This window comes from Gavia stellata, chromosome 27, assembly GCF_030936135.1.
Source record: "Gavia stellata isolate bGavSte3 chromosome 27, bGavSte3.hap2, whole genome shotgun sequence".
In the NCBI taxonomy this organism is placed as follows: Eukaryota; Metazoa; Chordata; class Aves; order Gaviiformes; family Gaviidae; genus Gavia; species Gavia stellata.
This window is the reverse complement of record NC_082620.1, coordinates 6954510-6974505: the sequence shown is the minus strand read 5'-3', so window position 1 is coordinate 6974505 and position 19996 is coordinate 6954510. Positions and strand designations below refer to the sequence as shown.

Below are 19996 nucleotides of genomic sequence, written 5' to 3'. Positions count from 1 at the left end.
AGAGGCAGAAAACCATTTTTCTGCAGGAAAAAAACCCAAAATTTTTGTTGATATGGTGTTATGCTCATGCTCTGGAGATGGTGTGAGCCCCTCCTGCACACTGGAAGTCCTGACACCACAGAATTCTGCTCACCCAGCTGAAGCTGGGAGCTCCCAGATGACTTGGGAGAAGGGAGAAAACAGGTTATGCCGGGAGAAGTGGGAGGACTTAATGTCTCTGCAGTTTCTGTCTGAGGCTCTTGTACTGAGCCAAGACACAAGCAGCTTCGTAAATACACTTTAAAAGTCACGTCGCAGTCTGAATTAGCCTCTTCTGTTGTTGATTAACAGCCTTCTGTCAAGCACTCCCTTGGATTACAGGATGAGCCCAGAAGCAAGGAGCTAGTTGTGGTTAGATGCTGTTGACAACTGATTCTTCCCCTGAACTGGATGCGGAACTTGAACTGGGGGGGGGGGGGGGGGTAGTGGGTTTTGACTTCTACAAGATTGCTCTTGTTCTGGCCTGATCTGCCCTGCAAAATAGCAGGGACTAAGTGGCTCTGGGGCATTGCAAACTTCAGATAACTGGTTGCTCCAGGCAGGAAGCCCAGGTTACTGATGCTGCAGGCAGCTGTCATTTGACAGCTCTTTGGCTCATGTCAGATGTGGTTTGAGGGGTCTCAGGTGGACCATCAGTGTATTTGACTTGCCTGCCTTCATAATTGTGACTTGCCACTGAACTGCTTTTTCACCCTGCTCCTCCATGTGGCTAAGGCAGACTGGTAGGATTCTCTGCAGTGATATTGCCTGCAGTGTACTTGTTGGAAACTAAACAAAGACGTCTAGTCTTTGCAGGGGTCAGTCCAGCAAGCCCGCACCAGGAATTGAAACAACACGTGATTACAAGCTTCTCCAGTGCCCCGGCAAGTCTACATTCATGCCTCCTGCTATCAAAATGCATCTCAGCCTTCATTTTCAGGCCTCCTGACCAAACTTTCAATATAGCTGCCAATGTCACCGCTCTGTAGCTTGTTCTCAAGCAACACTGAGACCCAGTCAGCTCCCATCATAGAGGCCCCTCCATTGACAACTTGGGTCAATATCAGTTGATCAAAGGTCCTTTGTTTGCCATTACGTATTTCTACTTTTGTCTTGCTGGGTCAATACTGAGCGCATGTGCATCTGGCACACTGCATCCTGAGTTACTCTTCAGCAGAGCACCCTTAAAATGCTGTTCGACTAACTGTGCTGCATTAGAGAAAGCAGTCGGCAGTTCAAGTGCGCAAACTAGCACATGCTCCCAACAGCATTAAAAAAAAACTTCGCTAGAGATAGCTGGGGCTACAAAGTCAAGCGCTTGCAGACTGGAAAACATGGTGGCAGCTTTTGTGCTGCCAGTCTAAACTTTTGGCCCCTTCAGTGTTGTGACCAATGGGAAAAGTAGTTTGCAAGAAACAGCTCACTGTCATTTCTTGCCAAAATTAAGAGTGAGCGAGAGTAAAAGGATTTGCCCTGGGTGTGGGAGACAGGGCTTGGCTTCCTGCTCTGAATGTACTAGACAGTCGTGTAACGAAGTTGTGCTCCAACCATCTGTCTGACTTCTATTTCTGGCTCTTACAGAAGAGGCAGTGGTTGATCTCAATGATTTCAGAAAATATTTTGGATCTTTTTGACAATGAGCCTAGTGTTAAATCTTAAATTCTTCTGTTCAGTTTTCTGATCAGTCCTTTATAGTGTCTAATCAGTGTTTCATAACACAAAGGTGAATGGAATTGCATTTGCCTTCAGTGGGGCGAGAATGCCATATGTTAGAGCAGACACCCACAAAGGCTCCCAGCTTCTTTACCAGCACTGCAGTTCTTCACTGCAGTGTCGATTTGCTGAGTATCCTCTCGTTGATCTTGCTTCCTTCTGGCAGGTGAAAGTTTAGAGGAGTAATTTGCATTCTAGACACGTTCATTTTCCACGGATTCTAGCATGTTTCACAAGCCCAGCCTGCAGTAGCTGTCCTATCAGTTGGGCTGCCAGGTAAAATGAGGCACGGGGGCATCAAGGGATGCATGCACAGCTTGCTGTGACAGGGTGCAAACAGCATGTGGGAGTCTGTGCACTAAGGCTAGTCTAAAGCTTCTTTCCCTCTGGGCTGACCACCTTAACAGGCTTTTGATGGGTACAAGTTTTGCTTCCATCTGGCTTGTTCTGACTAGAACCAGTCTCCCACTAGCTAGGGCCATATCCCATGAACTGTTCTTGGCTTCCTTTTCCTTTCCTCATTCCTTTTATGTTAGCTTTGCTGAGTTGTTTTGTTGGGTTTTGTTTTTTTACTGTTAATTTTAAGGTCAAATTTCAGGGGGAAGAACTGAAATCAACACAGCCTGCTCAGGAATTCATTTCCTGCTAAACTTTCCTTGCTGCTTGGAAGCTTTCCTACCCTGCCCAGTCCCTAATTTGGTCCATTTTCAGGTACCCTGGCAAGCATAGGAAAAGCTCTCTTTCCCTCGCTTACCTATAAATAACTGGGGTAAGAGTGGGGAGCTTTTCCTGAGTAGCTTTTTCAAGCCCTACTTTTCAGGGTTGGAGATGGAAGAAATAAACTGCAGTACAGAGAAAAGTGTTGCATTTGCTTAACAGTCCAGGAGAATCAATTTTCATTTGTCTTGCAAAGTAAATTGAATCATCAAGTAGGATTATGCCAATTACTATCAGCCCTGCCAAGATGAGCACATCCATGGACAAATGCCTCCACAGGAAGAAAAAAAAGCTGACCTTGAAGGTACATGTGTGTGAGGCACAGAGGAGAGGGAGCCATGCCTAACAAGACCCAGGATACAATTCTTGTGCGAAGGCAGGAATTATGTCAATGGCTCATGCACTGAAAGAATCGGTGTCATCGGTGAGCTCTTCAAGGGTAAAAGTATGCAATAAAATAAGATGCAAGACTGGCAAAGGGGGAATACAGAATATCCATGAAATCTGGACGGAAAGCTTAAGACTAGCTTGGGCTTGTCATTAATGGTCATGGATTGTCTCTAGCCTTTCATATATATAAAATATATATCTTCTTTAGTAGTGTATCTGTGCTGAATGCCCATAAGAGTGGCTATTCTCAGCAAGGAGTTGTTTAACCCTGTTATTGCATGAGGTTTCTCTGTACCCTTCTCATCCCCTCAGGCCCAGATGGAAGAGTTCAGACAGCTCAAGGAAGCTCTACAGAAGATGCCAAGCTTCAAAGGAGGAGGAGCTGGGAAGGGGCAGCAGCAGCTTCAGGTGCTGAAGGAGCAGCCCATGGTGCCAGCCAACAGCCAGTTGCAGCTCGTGCGGCAGAAGGTGTGGTACTCCCAGGAAAGCCCAGGGAGGAGAGTGCTGCAGGGCTTCTGTGGGTTTTCAGCATGGGACTTTGAACTGGAGGGAACTGAGCTTGTTCCTCGAGTTTGCTCTTGTCCTTTCTTCCTTGCAGGCTTTTCCAGTCAATCAGGAGAATCGCCCTGTTGGGAACCCGCTGGCATCACAAGTCTCCGGGGTTCAGAAGCAGGCAGATGGCCCTCTGCTGCAGGGCCAGAACCCGTACAGTAACGATGGGCTGAGGCCACAGGCTAATGTGCTCTTTACCCACCCAGCCCCGCTGCAAGATGCCAATTCACTGCCAGATGCTATGCCAGCCTGGCCAGCAAGGCGCGGGGATGGCCATGTGATCCGATTCACCCGGACCATGAACAGTCTACCAAATGGGAACCCAGTAAGTTCTGCACACTTGGTGCCTGTTTTGTGTAGCCCTTGCTTTCGAAGCTCAAAACTGGTATTTGTAATGACACGCATATGTGTGTTCCACTTCCCTGATGTGGAAACTGTCCTGGCCTCAGGTTTCAGACTCCTGTGTACTCTTAGAGTTTGTGGTTTAGTGGCTGGGCTCAGATGGACGGGCTAGGGTTCTTGTCCTGGATCCTGCTGGATCTGCAAAGAGTAAATCATAAAAGCAGCTCCCTTCCCTCCTGGGGTGATTGAGACTGAGCTTATAGAAAGCAAACCTCTAAAAAAATGACAATAATTGCAGTGTGGTTAGACTGTAATTACAGTAACTATTATAATGACAACATGCATGGGGTGTTTTTTTAGAGGTGGCTGTGTTCTTCCTTTTTTTTGGATATTCACCTACCCAAGACAAGCTTGGGTCACATAGGATCCAAATTATTTCCTCTTGGCTGTGTGGAAGGAGCAGGCTGGCTGGACAGGACTGTAGATTTGTTCTGGAGCACTTCTGAATCTGTTGTTCTTTGACAAAACTTGTGTATATCCTGAGCATATGCATGTGTCTTCTCTGCAGGATCTAAAGATGGTGATGCGCATTCAGGTGAAAAGCAACGAGGAAAGCCAGGCCCCTGGATTGTCACTGTCAGATCTGAAACAACCCTCTGCAGCAGAAAAAGCTCAGGTGCCAGACAACCACCACTCTCCAGGGAGCAAACAGGTGCAAGTGCAAAGGTTGGTGAACAAAACTCCCTTCTACTCTCAATCTTCAGCCTCAAAGGTACCACACAGGCTGGCCCCTGGACTCTCTCTCTCTCCTTGTGTTTATTGTGATTGCTACTTGAAAGATGGTTGAAGAAAGTGTTAGTTGTTGGTCCCACTATCATCTCATTCTTCTAACTGAATGTTGCTGCCAGGTTTCTATCTCACCCGAAGCAGACGACTAGTCTCGTTGCAGGCAATGTTGTGTGATTGAATGCACAGCCTGCTGTGGGTGCTGCGCTGGCAAAAAAAAAAAGGCTCTTTTGGCATTGGTGCATGCTTGGTAGGCTGCCTTTGTATCTGAACTGTTTGGTAAAGGGTTTGTGTGGGGAGGAGAGAGAAAGAGGAGTTATGAGATCAGGTCGGCATGGATTTCCTATTAGCTAGAGGAGAGGGTGGGATGGGAGTCTGAACTGACTTCAAGAAATCTCCTTCCTTCCAGTGATGGTGACTTAAATATCATGTTTTGTTTAGCAAACTGAAGAAATGCTGCACGGTGGAAGTGACCCATCTGCAGCATCAAGGGTGGCTGAAACTCCTTCAGTTTCTATAAATAAGAGACATTAAGTTGTATATTAAAGCTGCAACTTGCTCACTTTTTCCACTAGTTAATCAGTAATCTGCCAAGCTCTGCAGGAACAACCAGAGCTTGAAGATCTGAAAGCTTCTCATCTCCAAGGTTATATGGTAATCTAGAAGCAGCGGGCGACCAGCCCCGATTAGGTACTAGAGTTTTTTCTGGTCTTGCTTCTAGGGCAAAGACAATTTCCCAAACTCTGTTCTCTTCTGTCTTTTCTTTCCTCCCAGGGAATGGAGCTTGGGTTCCTGTTGCCAGTGCACTTCCGAGGTATGCTAGGGATTTTCCTTCACAGAGCCTGATTAGAACATGAAAAGTCAGACAGGTCTGAGACCTGTGATTCCAAAACTATGGCGTTTATCCAGAAGAGGGTAAAACAGTTTACAGCGATAGTTTATGCCAGAAATGAGGACACAGCCAGAATCCATCAGGCAGCCCAGGCTTCCATCCTGTCTGTATTCCTGCATACCTGCACTTGAGATGATGTAGTTTATATCAACTTCACCTTCATCTGGAGAAGTCAAACCAATTCAACCATATCAATACAAGGATCAGGGTTTACAATAAAAGACTTGGAACTGGTACAATCTTCTGAGCTTAGCTGAAATCTTGGTATTAAAATTCCCTGCAACTTGGGACTGTTGCTCATATCAGACATCCTCAGCACAATGTGGTTTTGGGGTAAATGGGAGAGGAGAGCCCTGGGGAGGGGAGTCCCTTGGAAAGGGCAGAGGTTCAGAGAGCGGCATGAACCTGCCTGTTCCACGCAGGTAACAGAATGGATAATTCCTACAGTGTGTCACTTGTATTGCTGTAGTACCTGGGAGTCTAGTCAGGGACCAGGATCCTGTTGTACTGGATGCTGTATAGGCACAGGAGAAACTGTTTACTGTCTCAGCAGCGCTCACAGAAGACCAGTCTGTTTTGCAAAAGGAAGAAAATGTCGTTCTGAGGCTGCAATTCATCAAAGTCTGGCCATAATCCAAAAACTGGCTCTGAAAATAGTGCTTCCTCATTTAACTTATTTATCCCCTGTGTGTGTCCAGGTCATATCTGCTCAGTTTACTGGAGCAAGCAAGATTTAATTTCTGTTTTAGCTGTAGAGGAGACTTCTGGATTTCATTCTAAATTATCAGCCAGATCCTACTCACTCTTCTCTGCCATTTTTGTTTGTTCACTTAACCCATAATCTTCCCAGGTCAGAAATTGTGCTTTGCATATTTCTTTAAAGGGCAATATCCTCCCTATACTGCTTAGATAGATAACATCTGCATGGACACACAGAGTAACAGCACAGAGGATATTCTGCCTTTTTACAGGGAGAGACTTGTGTGGGTGTATCTGAGGGTGAGGGTTGAAGTTGTGATGGCAGAATGTCCTTTCCTCAGCTATGTCGAGCCTAGAGAGGATACCGTCACTACTCTGTGAAACAGAAAATGCCAATACTGGATTTGTTTGGCGAATGATGTCTGCAAGGGCAGAGCTCATGGTATGTTTGGTGTGTTTTTCTTTTCCTGGATCTATCATCAAGAAATTACTGAGCAGCTGGAGGCTGTTATTTACACTGCATGTGATTTGTGATAAGAAGTGCATAAACCAGCTTTCTCTGGAAGGTGTCAATGCCAAGAACAATATCAAAGCGCAGTAGAGTACAAAAGAGGCCATGCATCCAATGCCAAGAACTGTTGCATTGGGTGGCTGAGACCAGCAGATTCTAGATCAGCTCTTGATGGCCAATTTGCTTTTTGATAGTTTTATAATGGGGGAAATGTGAGCTAAAGGCTGGGTTATGGTTTTTCTTACCGAAAGTTTTGTGTGGTGGTAGTAGGCTGGCTTTAAAAAGCTGCTAAAGCTAAGGCTGCTTGTCCTTTCCCAGCAGTTAAAAACTTAGATATCTTAAGTAGACTTTCAAATCGTAGCTGGCTCATGTAGCAGGGCAGGCTAGACCAAGCAGTAATCTTGCTTGAAACTGGTGGTAGCTTACTCAGGTTAACAGTTTTGGTTTCAGTCACTTGAGAGAGTCCCTATTATTGGGATTTCATCCATTCCTTTACCCTTCCTTGTTTCTGAAGGTGTCCCTGAGTAAGGATATTTGGGAAGAAAATGTTCCTTGTGGGACAGCCCTGCCTTTTGGGCTTTTCAGGGCTTCACTCAAACTAATATGAATATACTCCATTTCTTCTCTGACCTCCAACTCATTTCCATGCAGTGGAACGGTGTTACGCTACAAAGTACTCTGCTGCTGAGCCTCTGGTTGGGTATCCACGTGAGCTGTGCTATTGCTGCAGGCAGGGAAGCATTAATGAAAACTGTGTTGCGTTTGGCATATACCTTGATATCAAGTACTTGTTCCTCTGGGGCACTTCTGTTAAGAAGGAAGCAGACATAGATACTGATGTAGACATCAGGAGAAGTGTATTTGAAGTGGAGCCACTACAGAGGAAGGAATTCCTGACTATGGCTGCCTGAACTCTCACAGATAGAGCTGTGTATGAATAATTGATTTTTCAGGTCAGGAGATGGATGAAAACATTTGGGGGATAGTGGTAGGAAAAGCGGTAAATCATATTGGAACGTGGCTTCCCTCACTGAATGAAGAAACGAAACTTTTTTCCCATGTTCACCTAAAAAAAAAATCAAAACAATATGCAAATATTTCCTTTCAGCTAGTTCTGTTTTCACTGATTGGGTTTGTACAGGGCACAGATGCATCCTGTGGAAGAGTTTTATAAACAGATGCTGGTTAAAGTATCCATCCCAGTTGCAAAGCTTCGTAAAGAGCTTGTAGCTTTCAAAAAAAGTAATTACCAAACAATGGAAACTGTCAATTTTGTATTGCAGCTTTCCTGTTTATTTTGAAAGGGGATTTTTCTCCTTATAGGCCAAAACTCTACAGTTTTACTTTAGTAGCATCTTCATTTTAAATTAAGGTGGAACAATAAAGAGGACTTATATTTTTTATATTTTTTAAAAAACTTAGATTTATATATTTGGGTATGTGCGAGGCATGAGTAAGTATCGGTTTAGAATTGGAGTTTATTGCTATGTGGATGTTATTGTATCATAGGAATAATATTAAAGCTTTTCTGCAATAAATTGTGTTTATAAAGCATAACTTGTTTTGTACTTAATGTGGCATATCTGCTTGAAACACAACATTTAATATCACAGTAACTAATGCAATCTGCTAGTTTTGCCATAAAGTTAAATTAGGACAAACTTCTGCGTGTGTTGGAGGCGTTTTCTCTGCTTGTCATTATGAAATGGCGTTATGAAATATCTCTTGATACTGAGATGAGGGTGTTCTCTTTTGTTTCGTACCCTTGTTGCAGCTGGAAAGACATAGTTAACAAAGTGAATGCCCAGATGGATGAAGAACAAGTGCACGGTTACCCAAAGGACCTTCATTTTGATCCCAAGCCTGGGCCAGAGATGCAGAAAGGCAGCCCACAGCCACCTGATCAGAAAGGAGGGGACGGGCATCGAATAGCTGATCAGGAAGGCGAGAAGGAAAGGACAGATGATGAGGAACTTGAAATGGGTATGATTTCCCTAACCCTAGGCTGTAAAGCACTGATTTATTGCTAATCAAGGTGGGGAGCAAGAAAAGCCTTCTGCTTGTGTTAAAGGAAAACCTTATAACTATTGAAAACTTCTTGTGCTATTATTGTCCTTGGTCAAATGAAAAGCCTGGACAGTTTTCCACTTTTGTTCCCTGCTGTCCTGCATCCTCACACACTTAGAAGGTAGTGGACTCAAAATCTGTGTAAGTTAAGTCAATTATTCTTTCTTTCCTGTGGGAGTGATGGGGAAAATGTCACTGTTTTTGCCAGACTTGTTGTTTTGGTTTTTTTTAAATGGATTTTCTAACTTACTCAGGGCAGAAGATTTCCCAACTGTCCTTAAGGGGCTAAAAGCAAATAAATTCAAGGGCAGCTAGTTGTATTTGTCAGTCAGCCAACAGGGCACCTACAGCTATTTTAAAGTCTAGTAAGTCACTGCATTTGGGTAATTGGAGGCCAGCTCTTAGAACAGTGTGTTAGAATTCTTCAGCCTTCTAATCCGGGTCTGTTCAGATCCCTGTGCATTGACTCACTCGGCTAATAACAGGAGGGGAGAAACATTTCACTTGGTGTAAAGTTCATCATCACACCATGAAACCAGCTAATGAATAATCCATTAGATCATGCATGTGAGGGCAGAATCTTTTCTTTGCCTCATTGTCCAGGTAAGGTTTATCAGTTGGCCTGTAATGGCAGTCACATGTGAGTGGCAAAATGAGGGAATGATTAAATAACCATTTGTGTTGTGTGAAACAATGGAAAACAGCTGTAAAATGACTAGACCTTTCAGAAAATTAGTGGGTGGGCCGGGGGCTTGCAGCACTTCCATAGGTCCAGTTACAAAGGGAAGGTTGACTTAATTGCAGCTGTATGTCTATGAGTGTTAGAGGGAAGCCACAAACTTCTTTTGGGAGCAAATAAAGAAGACATCAAAAATGTATTACAGTAAGCCAGTCAGGCAGTGGAGAGCTAAAATGGGCTTTTGAGCAGAGGTGTCTAGTCTGAGAATCTGTGCAGAGATGCTCTGCTGTGCTCAAGGGGCCAGGATATACAGTGTGAACACTTTGTAAACAGATTTCTTTGCTGCAAACAGACTCTACCATCAATTTCTCTTGCACGCGTGGAAATAACATGCAAGATCTGGAATTCAGCTGGTTACCTTTGTCAAAAAGAGACACGACTAATGCTAATTTCGTATGTTGCTAGACTGAGGCAGAATAATTAAGTAGGTGGCTTTTCATGTAGCTAGTTTTTTGCTGCAGTCTTGAATGCAGTAAGACAGGGGAGCTGGGAGCTGAGACTCCTGTGAGGATCTCGTTTGACATGCTGACTTGCATCCTATTAAACATTATAAAAATGGTCTCAGCCTGGTTTCTTGACAGTCTATTTATGGCTCTGGATTTGGAACAGTGGAGGGATGTCACGGAGCAGAGATGAAGGTCAGTGGTTCTAACTGAATCTTGGAACAAAAGGCTGAAATCACCCAAGATGGGTGATTTCTCCCCAGGCTATTGGCTCAGTTCACTCTGTGCAGGTGAAGGTCCTCCCTTCAAGAACAGCGACAGTTAGGGAACAGCTAATGTGTTTGGAGAGGAGGTTTGGTATTCCTGTGCTTTCCCACAGCTATGTTTAGCTGCTATTTCATGTCTTGCTGACCTGATTTTCAGCAAGTCCCTTAGAGGAACTGAACTAATTGGTTCACATCAAAGTGAATTCTGTCCTGAAAAAAACAGGGCCTCATGGCAGGTATGAGGGAGCGTGAGGACCAATAGCCCTTGACCTCTGTGTCCTAATTGGAATTAACAACCAAAGTAATGACTCGACTGCCCTGGCTGTGCCGCCGCCCAGTTGGGAGCACTGCTGCCTCACCGGCTCCTTTAATGTTTTGGGGAGAAGCACTCAGCCCATGGTGATGGCAGACAGAGCGGTGGGTGCCAGAGCTGGGACATGTCAGAGCCATATCCAATTCAGGGCGAGGATTAGGCCTTTACTTAGCTGAAAGCAAAGGCTATATTTTTAAAAGGCTGTATTTTTCTCTCGTTAGTACTCTCCTCCTGCCCCGACTGTCCCCCTACCTGACACAAGAAGCCTGCTTTTGTTCTGACGTCATCTTGTCAGCACCTGTGTGCCAACGAAGGGGAAGGCGGCGCTGACGTACTGACCTGTCGTGGTCTAATTCGGCTCCCAGCAATGGTCTGACTGGCTGCATGGCTGGATTGCTGCTATAGATACTGCCCAGGCTTAGCAGTGGCATGAGAGAAAGGTGCATCTTAATGTAGATTAGGGGCTGAATTCAGAGCTGTTTTTTGACTTTGTATTATATGTGCTATTCAGTAGGTTAGGGGCATGCTTCAACACATGCTTCTGCCCCAGTCTTGGGGACAAGGAAGCAGTTTTGGCAGCTGCAGGAGCAGAGTGCTGCTTTGCCCTGAGCTCTTGCAAATGGCACTGAAGAAGCATTCCTCTGAAAACATATAGAGCATTGTCTGCCTCGACCTGCTGGCAGGTCGAGACAAATCCCTACATGGCATAGAGTTACTACAGCTGCTCCCCAACAGTGGGAATCTTAACTGGTGACACTGACTTTTGAGAGAGTACACTGATAACTGTCCCTTTTCCTTGCAGATGCAGGAGTGATTGAGAGAGAAGAGAACTTGCATTCTCAGAAAGAGACTGTTGTCCAGGAACCAATGGTAAGTAATGCTGTCATGCTGGCATCTGGATGCAACCCTAGCTCTGAATAAGAATCCAGCTGTCCCACTTAAGTCGATGCTGTCCCAGAAGTTTCTATAACATGCAACTCCAAACTCCTTGGTTCTGGAGGGATTCAAAGGGATAATGAAGACTGGGGTTTTTGTTTTTAGAACCACTAATGTGCTTGAAAAGAGGTGTGACTCAAGTGCTACAAGCCAGCGCTTCCTGCTTGCTGGTGAAGGCAGGCTTACCTTGGCCTCTGTCTCCCAATGGGATATCCTGCCTGGTATTCACAGAATCATTAAGGTTGGAAAAGACCTGTAAGATCACCAAGTGCAACTACCAACCCAACCCCACCATGCCCACTAAACCATGTCCCGCAGTGCCACATCCACACGTTCCCTGAACCCCTCCAGTGATGGTGACTCCACCACCTCCCTGGGCAGCCTCTTCCAGTGCTTCACCGCTCTCTCAGTATAGAAATTTTTCCTAATATCCAGCCTGAACCTCCCCTGGCACAACTTGAGGCCATTTCCTCTCGTTTTGTCGCTTGTCACTTGGGAGAAGAGACCAACACCCCCCTCCCCACAACCCCCTTTCAGGCAGTTGTAAAGAGCGATGAGGTCTCCCCTCAGCCCCCTCTTCTCCAGACTGAACACCCCCAGCTCCCTCAGCCGCTCCTCATCAGACTTGTGCTCCAGACCCCTCACCAGCTTTGTCGCCCTTCTCTGGACACGCTCCAGCACCTCAATGTCCTTCAAAAGAGGCTTTTCTGTCTAGATGCCAGATGATGCTGGAGATCCTGCCCAGGATCCCAATAACCAAGGTGAGGATGAGTTTGAGGAAGCTGAGCTGGAGAGACCTGACTTTGAAGAGAAGGTGGGAGGTTTGGAGAAGTTCAAGGAGCCCAGTGTGAAAGAAGAATCTAAGGAGAAGCCACTGAAGGTGACTGACATGAGGGTGACCAGTGGGGGGCCAGGGAGAGATCCCCAGCTGTGAATGGGGGGAGGCAGAGAGCTTAAAGACTCAAAGGAAAACATCATGTTCCTAGATGGATCCATAATCCCACTGCAGGGATATGGCAGGCAGGAGAAACCTCTTTCTGAGAATCAGTGGGTTGGTCAGTACCAGAACTTGTTCTGGCCCTGTCCTCTCTGCTTGTTGAAGTCAACCCTAGCATTTGCAGCACCTGCCTGGCTGGAGAGACACTGAATAGGAGATGGGTCACTCCACAGCTATTACTGCAGAGGTGCTGTATCTTTTCAAGCACTTGAGAGACCGAAAACAGAGACAATAATCTGGGCCTATGCTCGGGGTCTGGTCGGAGCAGCCGTTGCTGTTCCTGGGATGGGGATGCAGCAGGCTCTTGGCAGCAGTGACAACACGTGAGAACTCTGCCTCCTTGTTTGCCTGCTTGCAGATGGAATCCATTTATTTCGCAAGTGCTTCTTGCTGTCTGAAGCCAGACTTTGCATCAGGGAAATGTTAGCTTGTTTTGACAAGCAGCTGAGTGTTGCTTGTTTTAAAAAGAGTGTTGTATCTGTCAGGCTCCAAAATCGTGATTAATAGTGAGGTTAAAAAAAAAAAAAAGAAAACCAGGCCAATGAAATCAAACAAGAAAGCAATGCTGGCACCAACAGAGCAACACCTCCTTAAGATTAGTGAAAATATGGAAAGAATTAGTGACATAGATATCTGACTTTCAAATAGGACTGTGCTCCCTAAAGCTCTACCCTAAATAACTTGTAGATTCCCTGCAGTTCTGGGACTTGATGCAACAGCAGCATGTGCAAGGGCCCTGGCCCTGGGACCTTCCTGCTGCAGGAACAGCCTCCCTCTCCGCAGTGGAAGGAGCTGGGCAGTTGCTGCCAGCAGGTGGGAAGAGAGACTGGGTGGAGAAAGTACAAATGGACTTTGGGTTGCCTCATTGTCTCTCTGCTGCCCGCTGATTCCCGATCTGTAGCCCAGTTTTCCAGACCTGGGGCTTTAATGCAAGAGAGCTGTATCCCTGGCAGGGAATGGAAGTAGGTTGGGGCAGTGTCAACAGTGTCTGACTTTCTGTATTTTTCAGGATGCTGGCAGACCTGCCAAGCCCAGGGAAGAGCCAGTGGATGACTATCAAGATGATCAGGAGCAAGAAATTGTACGACACCAAGGTTCTTCCTCTTTCCCTCTCTGGTGTGATTGTTACCTGGGTATGTTGGTAGCCGGGAGCTGAGTATGACTCAGCTTTTAGGAAACCAGATGTGAGCACTGACTTCAGTTTTGTCTCTGCCTGCTCAGTGAGGTGGCTTTCCAGAACAAACCTGGAGCCCGCTTACCTCTGCTCCCTTTTCTTTTTCAGGTGTTAGAGTACCCTTTATCCTCTGTCTCCCCTCCTCATTTCTTTCTGCATCAATCTGCAGCAGTTGAGCTGCGAGATGCTTACCAAACAGCAGCTGGGGTGAATTGCAAGCTGTGCCAGTGCAGCTAGGCACGATCAGTATGTGTTTCTCCAAGCATCACTGTGGGTTTATTCCTGTGGTGAGAAATTCACTGGGAGCCCTATAGTCTGCTGCTGCAGAGGTCCTACTGGGTCTAGCCTGGGTCTGTGGAAGAGCTAGGGAGAAGTACACCTGTGCTTTGAGAAGGGTCATTGGGTTACAGTCAGCAAGTCGAATAAAAGTATGAGTGGCAGAAGAATGTGACATCCCACTCCTGAGGCAAGTGTGGGAGGTGGTGTGTTGGTTGGGCCACAGTTGCCAGGAAGCAACTGCTACTCTATTTGGCTGAAAACAGGTATTATTGCTGTGTCTCAGAGTCCCAGGACTACTGTAGTCAGTGACAAGTTGACATTCCTCTAGGAGAAAGATTGGAGGCCACCAAAGATTGAGAGCATCACTGCTAGAGAGGATCACCCTGGTGCCTTCTGGCTCACATAGATAGAAATGAAGGATCCTCTTCCAGTCTTGTTCATCCTCTCCTTGCCCCTTGTGAGTGGCTGCTGCTGGCTCTTTCTGCAGTTTCAACATGATTGCTGAGGAATTGAGGGTTTGGGCTGCCTGCTGGGAATGAAGGGGGTGGGGAAATAAGGGGTGGCCAGAGCAAAGTTGATGTCAGGAGCTATCCTTGCCCTATGTGTTGAACCTGGCTTGTACACTGGATAGTTGGACCTAAAAGTGCCAATGGAGGCTGTGCTGGCTGCTGCACATCATGGGTGGGATTTCTTACACAGTTTTAAATGTGGTGGATGTAGGATATCTTCTACTCGTGTAGCAATGACAACAGGCTGAGATGTTAAAATTGCATTGTAATGCCAGCATATTAAATGTGCTTAAAATGAACAGGCTGATCATGGCAACACAGGCTTCTTACCTCTATGTCTTGGCTAAGTGGCTTGCCAATGACACCTAAAGGTCCCTGGCAGAGATGGATTCTTCCCTGTTTCCTGAGTTTCCCAAGCTGGGCTGGTATGGTAGAACAGCTATACTCAGAAGCAGCACGGTGCGCTGCTACTTAGGGTCTCCTTTTCCAGGCCTTGCTGATTTTTTTTTTTTTTTCTTTTTTTTTTTTCCTTCCTGGCTGTTCCCTTTGCACCCAGGAGGATCATGGAGGTGAGGTGGGTGACAATGATGACCTGGAACTTGTCCAAGACCAGAAGGACCATGCAGGCATACAGGGAGCTGATGGCAAGAAGAATGTCTACTACTGAAAGATGCTGAAGGAAAATGGAATGTGCTAGGAATGAGGGGATGGGAACTCCTTCTGGGAACTGGCTCCTGTATTAAACACTGCCCAGAACAGACAAAGGCAGGAGGAGATAACTGTCTTCACAGGCAGTGAGCAGGGTCCTTGCAGATGTGCATTACATCTACATGTGTGGAGCCATTGCTGCCTCTCCGGTCAATAGCATGGAAGTGCTTTCAGACTGTAGGAATGATTTTTATCCTGCTGCTTCTCTTAGAAGCATTTTTTTGATTTATTGTGTTCTTCACCCTCTTGTTTTCCCTATCGCCTCCCAAGCTGGAGATTTTTTCTTATTTTTTTTAACCCCCTGGGCAGTGGAGGGGTGCCTGAACTGGTCCCCGGACTTACTCGACTGATTGCTAATACAAAGGAATCTGTCTTCATAAAATATTTTGCTCAGTAGTGTTTCTTTAAAACATCCTTTGCTCTCATCAGCGTAAGGTGGAGAGGAAGACAGCCTGCTTTTTGTCTGGAGTAATGCAAGGGTGATAGCTAACCATGAACATCAACAGAAATGACCATGTGCCAGCCAGTGTATGTGTGTGCGTGTGTGCATGTATGTATATGAACACCTGGATCCTCTTCCTGATGCAGAGACCCTTCCCAGTGACTTGGAGTAGAACCCTGTAGAGTTCTCCTTTCCTTGGCTTTGAGCTATGACTGTCCTGCTGGGCTTGGAGACTCCCCATTTAATGCTGTGCATCTTATCTTGACACTGCTGCACCCTGGGTTCCTGGAGATGTGGGCTGGCCTGAGCTAAGACAGGCTCTTCTGGGATGGTGGCAGGGACTGCCACACAAAGAAACAATTGCAACCCTGCAGTAACCTCTGCAGGTCACCAGTTGCAGTGAATGAAGCGCTTCATGGCACAGCTGCCAGTCCCTCTGATGGGATATTCTTTTTACTTTGTGTAGCATTTTGGTGGTGTGGATGCCCCCAGCGGGACATGAACAGAGTCTGGGAAGGGCCCAACTATCCAGTGCTTGAAGTTTTCAAATGCATGCAGCAGGATGGGAGCAGACATCCATTTCTGTGACGGGTGTGTTTGCTCAAACCTTACTATTATTCATGATGCAGCTGCAGCATCCTAGCAGAGCTGTAGCTACCCTGCCCTCCTCAGGCTATCGGCAGAATGTGTCAGAGCATATCCCAGCCTCCATCTGCCTCTCAGACCCATTAACCTCCTCCCTCCCCATCTTCCTGACATACACTCAGCTTTTGGCACCGCCCTAGGTGCCCTAGGTTGTTCAGGATTCCCAAGCAAGCATGAAAGGCTTGCTAAGGATGAAATTCGGTGCACAGGAGGGGAAAGAAAAAGTGAGGAAGAGTATTCATGCTGGTAGATATGAAGGAGTCTTTGGAGCCCAACTAATGCAATTCCATCCCGTTTAGCTTCTTTCCAGTCTCCCAACATTTGACAGGGAGCTAAGATCAATTTTGCTCCTTCTAGACAGGTCTGATTTTTAATCAGCAAGTTGGGTATTTCTAGCGTTCAGTTGATTCAGTAGATTGAAATCTGTGGTGCTTTACTTAGTCTCCAAAACGCATCTTGCCTGACCTCAGGTAGAAAGAAGGAATGAGTCAGCTGGAGTCCCTGGCATTTAAAATGGAGGCAGCTGAAAGGAGAATGGGCTTCATCATGATATCTCAAAGCCTGGGACCTGGTTTACTCATATGAACAGGGCAGAACTGTCACATCCCCTACCTTGTGCAAGACCCGTGCATCTGAGCTGTCTCCTACTTCCTTATAACCATGTCAGAAGTCCTGGACGCTGGGACTTGACTCATCAAATGCAGCTTGTGGTTGAATGTTGTGACCTAATAAAGGATCAGAGGAGAGATCTTTGTTCCCTATTTTGCATTAGTTAAGCTTTTTTTTAATCCCTTGTTTTGGAGCATATTTTGTAAGCACTTTTAGACACTTGGAAAAACAGTATTTATCTCCCAATAAGCTTTGTCTTTTTCATCCAGACAGTATTGATTTTTTTTTCTTCCACTGATTATAATGGAGCTTGAAATTAATATGTCACAGGACTTTCTGGTTCTTTGTTTTTATTCTGCTTGTGTTTCTTACCACCACAATCAGCTGTGCAAGTCAAACTCTGGGGCAGATTGGAGTAGTTAATGTGGTTGGCTCCCTGCTTGCTTTGTGTGGAAGCAACAAGAACTCCTCCGCTTTTCCAGATGCTGCCCTTTCTAGAGCTACAGCATCAGGTCAGCTGGATGGTACTGCTGGTTATTATGGAGTCCTGTAGAATCATGTTGTGAGGACCTCACAGACCTGATCTGCTGCTTGCTGAAATTGGGGAGGATGTACTTCTGCACTGAGACCATGAAGAGACTCATTGCAACAGTTTTGAACTGTGTGTTCCAAAACCATATGAGAATACAGAACTCTGCAGGGGTGAATACTGACACTAGCTTTTGGGAGGACATGAGTTGACAGAGCTCCTTGCTACAGAGTTCTACCTGCAGCCATGCCTGGGCACCTTATCTCAGCTAAGTTAAAGTCAAAGGCAGAGCACCCCAGTCACTGTAGAGCTGTTGTCAGCAGCAGCTCAGCTGCAACCCACCCCTTAAGATGAGAAGAGCTTTCTCAGGCCTGGAAAGGAGCATTCAATCTGCAGAGCATTCTCTGTATATTGCTTTTCTTCTTTTTCTCCCAGCTTTCTCCTGGATCCAGGAGTGGTCCAGCTCCTATTTAAATTAAGCTATTTCACTTGAGTGCTTCAGCAAAACCCCAATTTATAGTTTTCTGATCTTTCCATTTTGTATCACTCCCTAGAATAGCCTGCTTTAAGTGTAGAGGTATCCAGGCCTCAGTGTGCGCACAGACCTCCAGAGAAGATAAATGCTGTTCTAGGGGCTCTATACTCATCATACTACTTGGTATCTTTGTGGGCAGAATAAGCAAAGGTGCTGGAGGCAGAACAGCAGCCAGGGGCTGTTCCAGGGAGTCTAGGAAAAGGTCTATTAGCCAAGTGCCATAGCTGCTCATGTAGCCCACTAAGGAGCTCACTGCAAAACTATAAATGGGTGTAAGATGTCCAAAATTACTTGAATTGGTTAATGCTGCATTAGTGCTTTGTATTACCAACCTTGCTGTGTGATGCAATGCTTCTCAGCCTCTACTGTCTGCTATAAATAGCACATTCAGAATAGATCGGCTGGAGTTGCAGTTACCGGTTCAAATGCGTCCTGATCAAAAATGCCTCCAGTTGTCAGCTGGGCTGGTAAGATGTCATTGTTTCACAGTTCAATGCAGGATCAGTGACCAACACAGTCTGTGGCATAAGCTTCAAACCTGCATGCCCAAGCTGCCCCAGTGAGATATGTAGTACAGGTATGTCTGCTGAATTTCATTCACTCCTTTTCTGTGCTAAGAGAATCTTAGCCTGTGACTGGCAGAGTACGTAGGTTCAGACCTTGCTGGAAGTGAATCAAGTGCTGGAAATAGAACCCCAGTGGGGGTGAGACTGCATGCTGATTCAGAGAGGCTGCAGGAGCTATCTAAATTAGGAGGCAAATTCTCTGCTTTTGCTTGTCTAGGATGAGTAATACTCAAAGTTATGACTTGGAGGGAACTGTAGCAACTCAGCCCTAAATGTAAAGCTCCCTGCTAGAAGAATGCTTTAGCAACCATATGTCATATGCTGCCCTTAGCTGAGAGCTAAGCATCTCGGCCCTGGCTGTATCCAAGACTAAAATTAGCTCAGTGTTGCATAAATTGTTAGCTGTGGGTGGTTAGTGCTTCCTTGTCTGGCCTACAGCAAGTTGCCCCCATTTTAATACTAGTTCACTGCTTCCTTTAACAGGAGATGAAACAGGAGACAATAAACCCAGTGGAAGAGAACTAGAAAAGCAGAAAACCTGTGCTGTCGGGTCTCTCTGAAGGCCTATAAAGCAATATGGGATGTTACTGATTTTGATATGCTGCCTGGGGGTTCACTGCTTAAAGCAAATAATAGTGTTTTGCCTCAGTGGTGAACTGTTGAAGCAATACACATGAGAAGTCCAGGCGGAGTTTTACTGCAGACTGGGGCACAGAAGAAGGTCTTAGGAAACAGCTGGATTACTAAGAGAGCAAACAATGAGACAAAGTATTCATATGAAGCCAGGGCTGGCAGACCGACCAAGCCAAAGCATGTGGTTTTTGCTTGTCTCTTGCATAAATAATTCTCTTTTGCTTAGAGACATAGTCCAAGGCCAAAGGACACAGTGCAGGATAAGGTGTAGTTAACCTGTAGCATTGTTACAAATTTTTTGTTGGGTTGCTCTCTATTTTCCTTTGGACTCCAGCAAGATGATGTAGATTAGATTTCTGTAAACAAATATATTTCCAGGGTTCACATGATGTCGAAGTATTAAGTGGTTTGGCCACATCTTTAGCCAGATGATGAGAATTAATAGTACATTCTGTGCCCTTACAAATAAAGGCATGGATGAGGAAAACATATGCCTATCGATTAGTTAAATGAAATCTGTTTAATCAAGCCTAATTCTCTGTAATCCACTTCTTACTTGGAAACCTGTTTAGGATTATTAGACTCATTCATTTACATGGCATTTTTTAGGGGCTAAAATGTGACAATCTAATAGGAGTTTAATGAGATCTTTTTCTCTACAACATCTGAAAGAGTTGGAGGAGAAAATGCCCTAAACCCTTGCATACTGTAGGTGTGAACTGTCTGCATATCCCCAAATCGAGAATCTCTTCTCATGTCTAATTACATACATAGGACTTGCTTAAGAGTAACAGTTGTTTCTAAGGATGACTATTGTTCATACTTTATATAGTTTGAGTGAGACTGGCTGTTGCAAAACGTAGGTATTAAATATGAATCATGGAGTGTAGGCCTGCCAGGGAATGAACATCCTTCAGTGCTCCTTCCTTCTTTGCACCTTGCAATAACACATGTCTTTTCGCCTCAACTCACACCTCTCTTGGTGC

At 45.6% G+C, this 19996-nt stretch overlaps 1 protein-coding gene across 4 annotated transcripts in view; it reads left to right on the top strand.

Moving 5' to 3' along the window:
- LOC104252908 (Golgi integral membrane protein 4) overlaps nucleotides 1–17440 on the top strand; it is a 37845-nt gene extending 20405 nt beyond the window's left edge. Inside the window, exons 7-14 of one of the 4 annotated variants that reach the window (XM_059829915.1) lie at nucleotides 3151–3306; nucleotides 3437–3715; nucleotides 4301–4458; nucleotides 8395–8603; nucleotides 11251–11318; nucleotides 12100–12264; nucleotides 13391–13462; nucleotides 14900–17440. In XM_059829915.1, the coding sequence (XP_059685898.1) occupies nucleotides 3151–3306; nucleotides 3437–3715; nucleotides 4301–4458; nucleotides 8395–8603; nucleotides 11251–11318; nucleotides 12100–12264; nucleotides 13391–13462; nucleotides 14900–15010 (1218 nt within the window). In that variant the 3' untranslated portion in view covers nucleotides 15011–17440. Of the gene's footprint in view, nucleotides 1–3150; nucleotides 3307–3436; nucleotides 3716–4300; nucleotides 4459–8394; nucleotides 8604–11250; nucleotides 11319–12099; nucleotides 12265–13390; nucleotides 13515–14162; nucleotides 14349–14899 lie in introns of those variants that run through there. The other 3 variants (XM_059829918.1, XM_059829917.1, XM_059829916.1) reach the window with 3 other exon arrangements.
- The last annotated feature ends 2556 nt before the right edge of the window (nucleotides 17441–19996 follow it).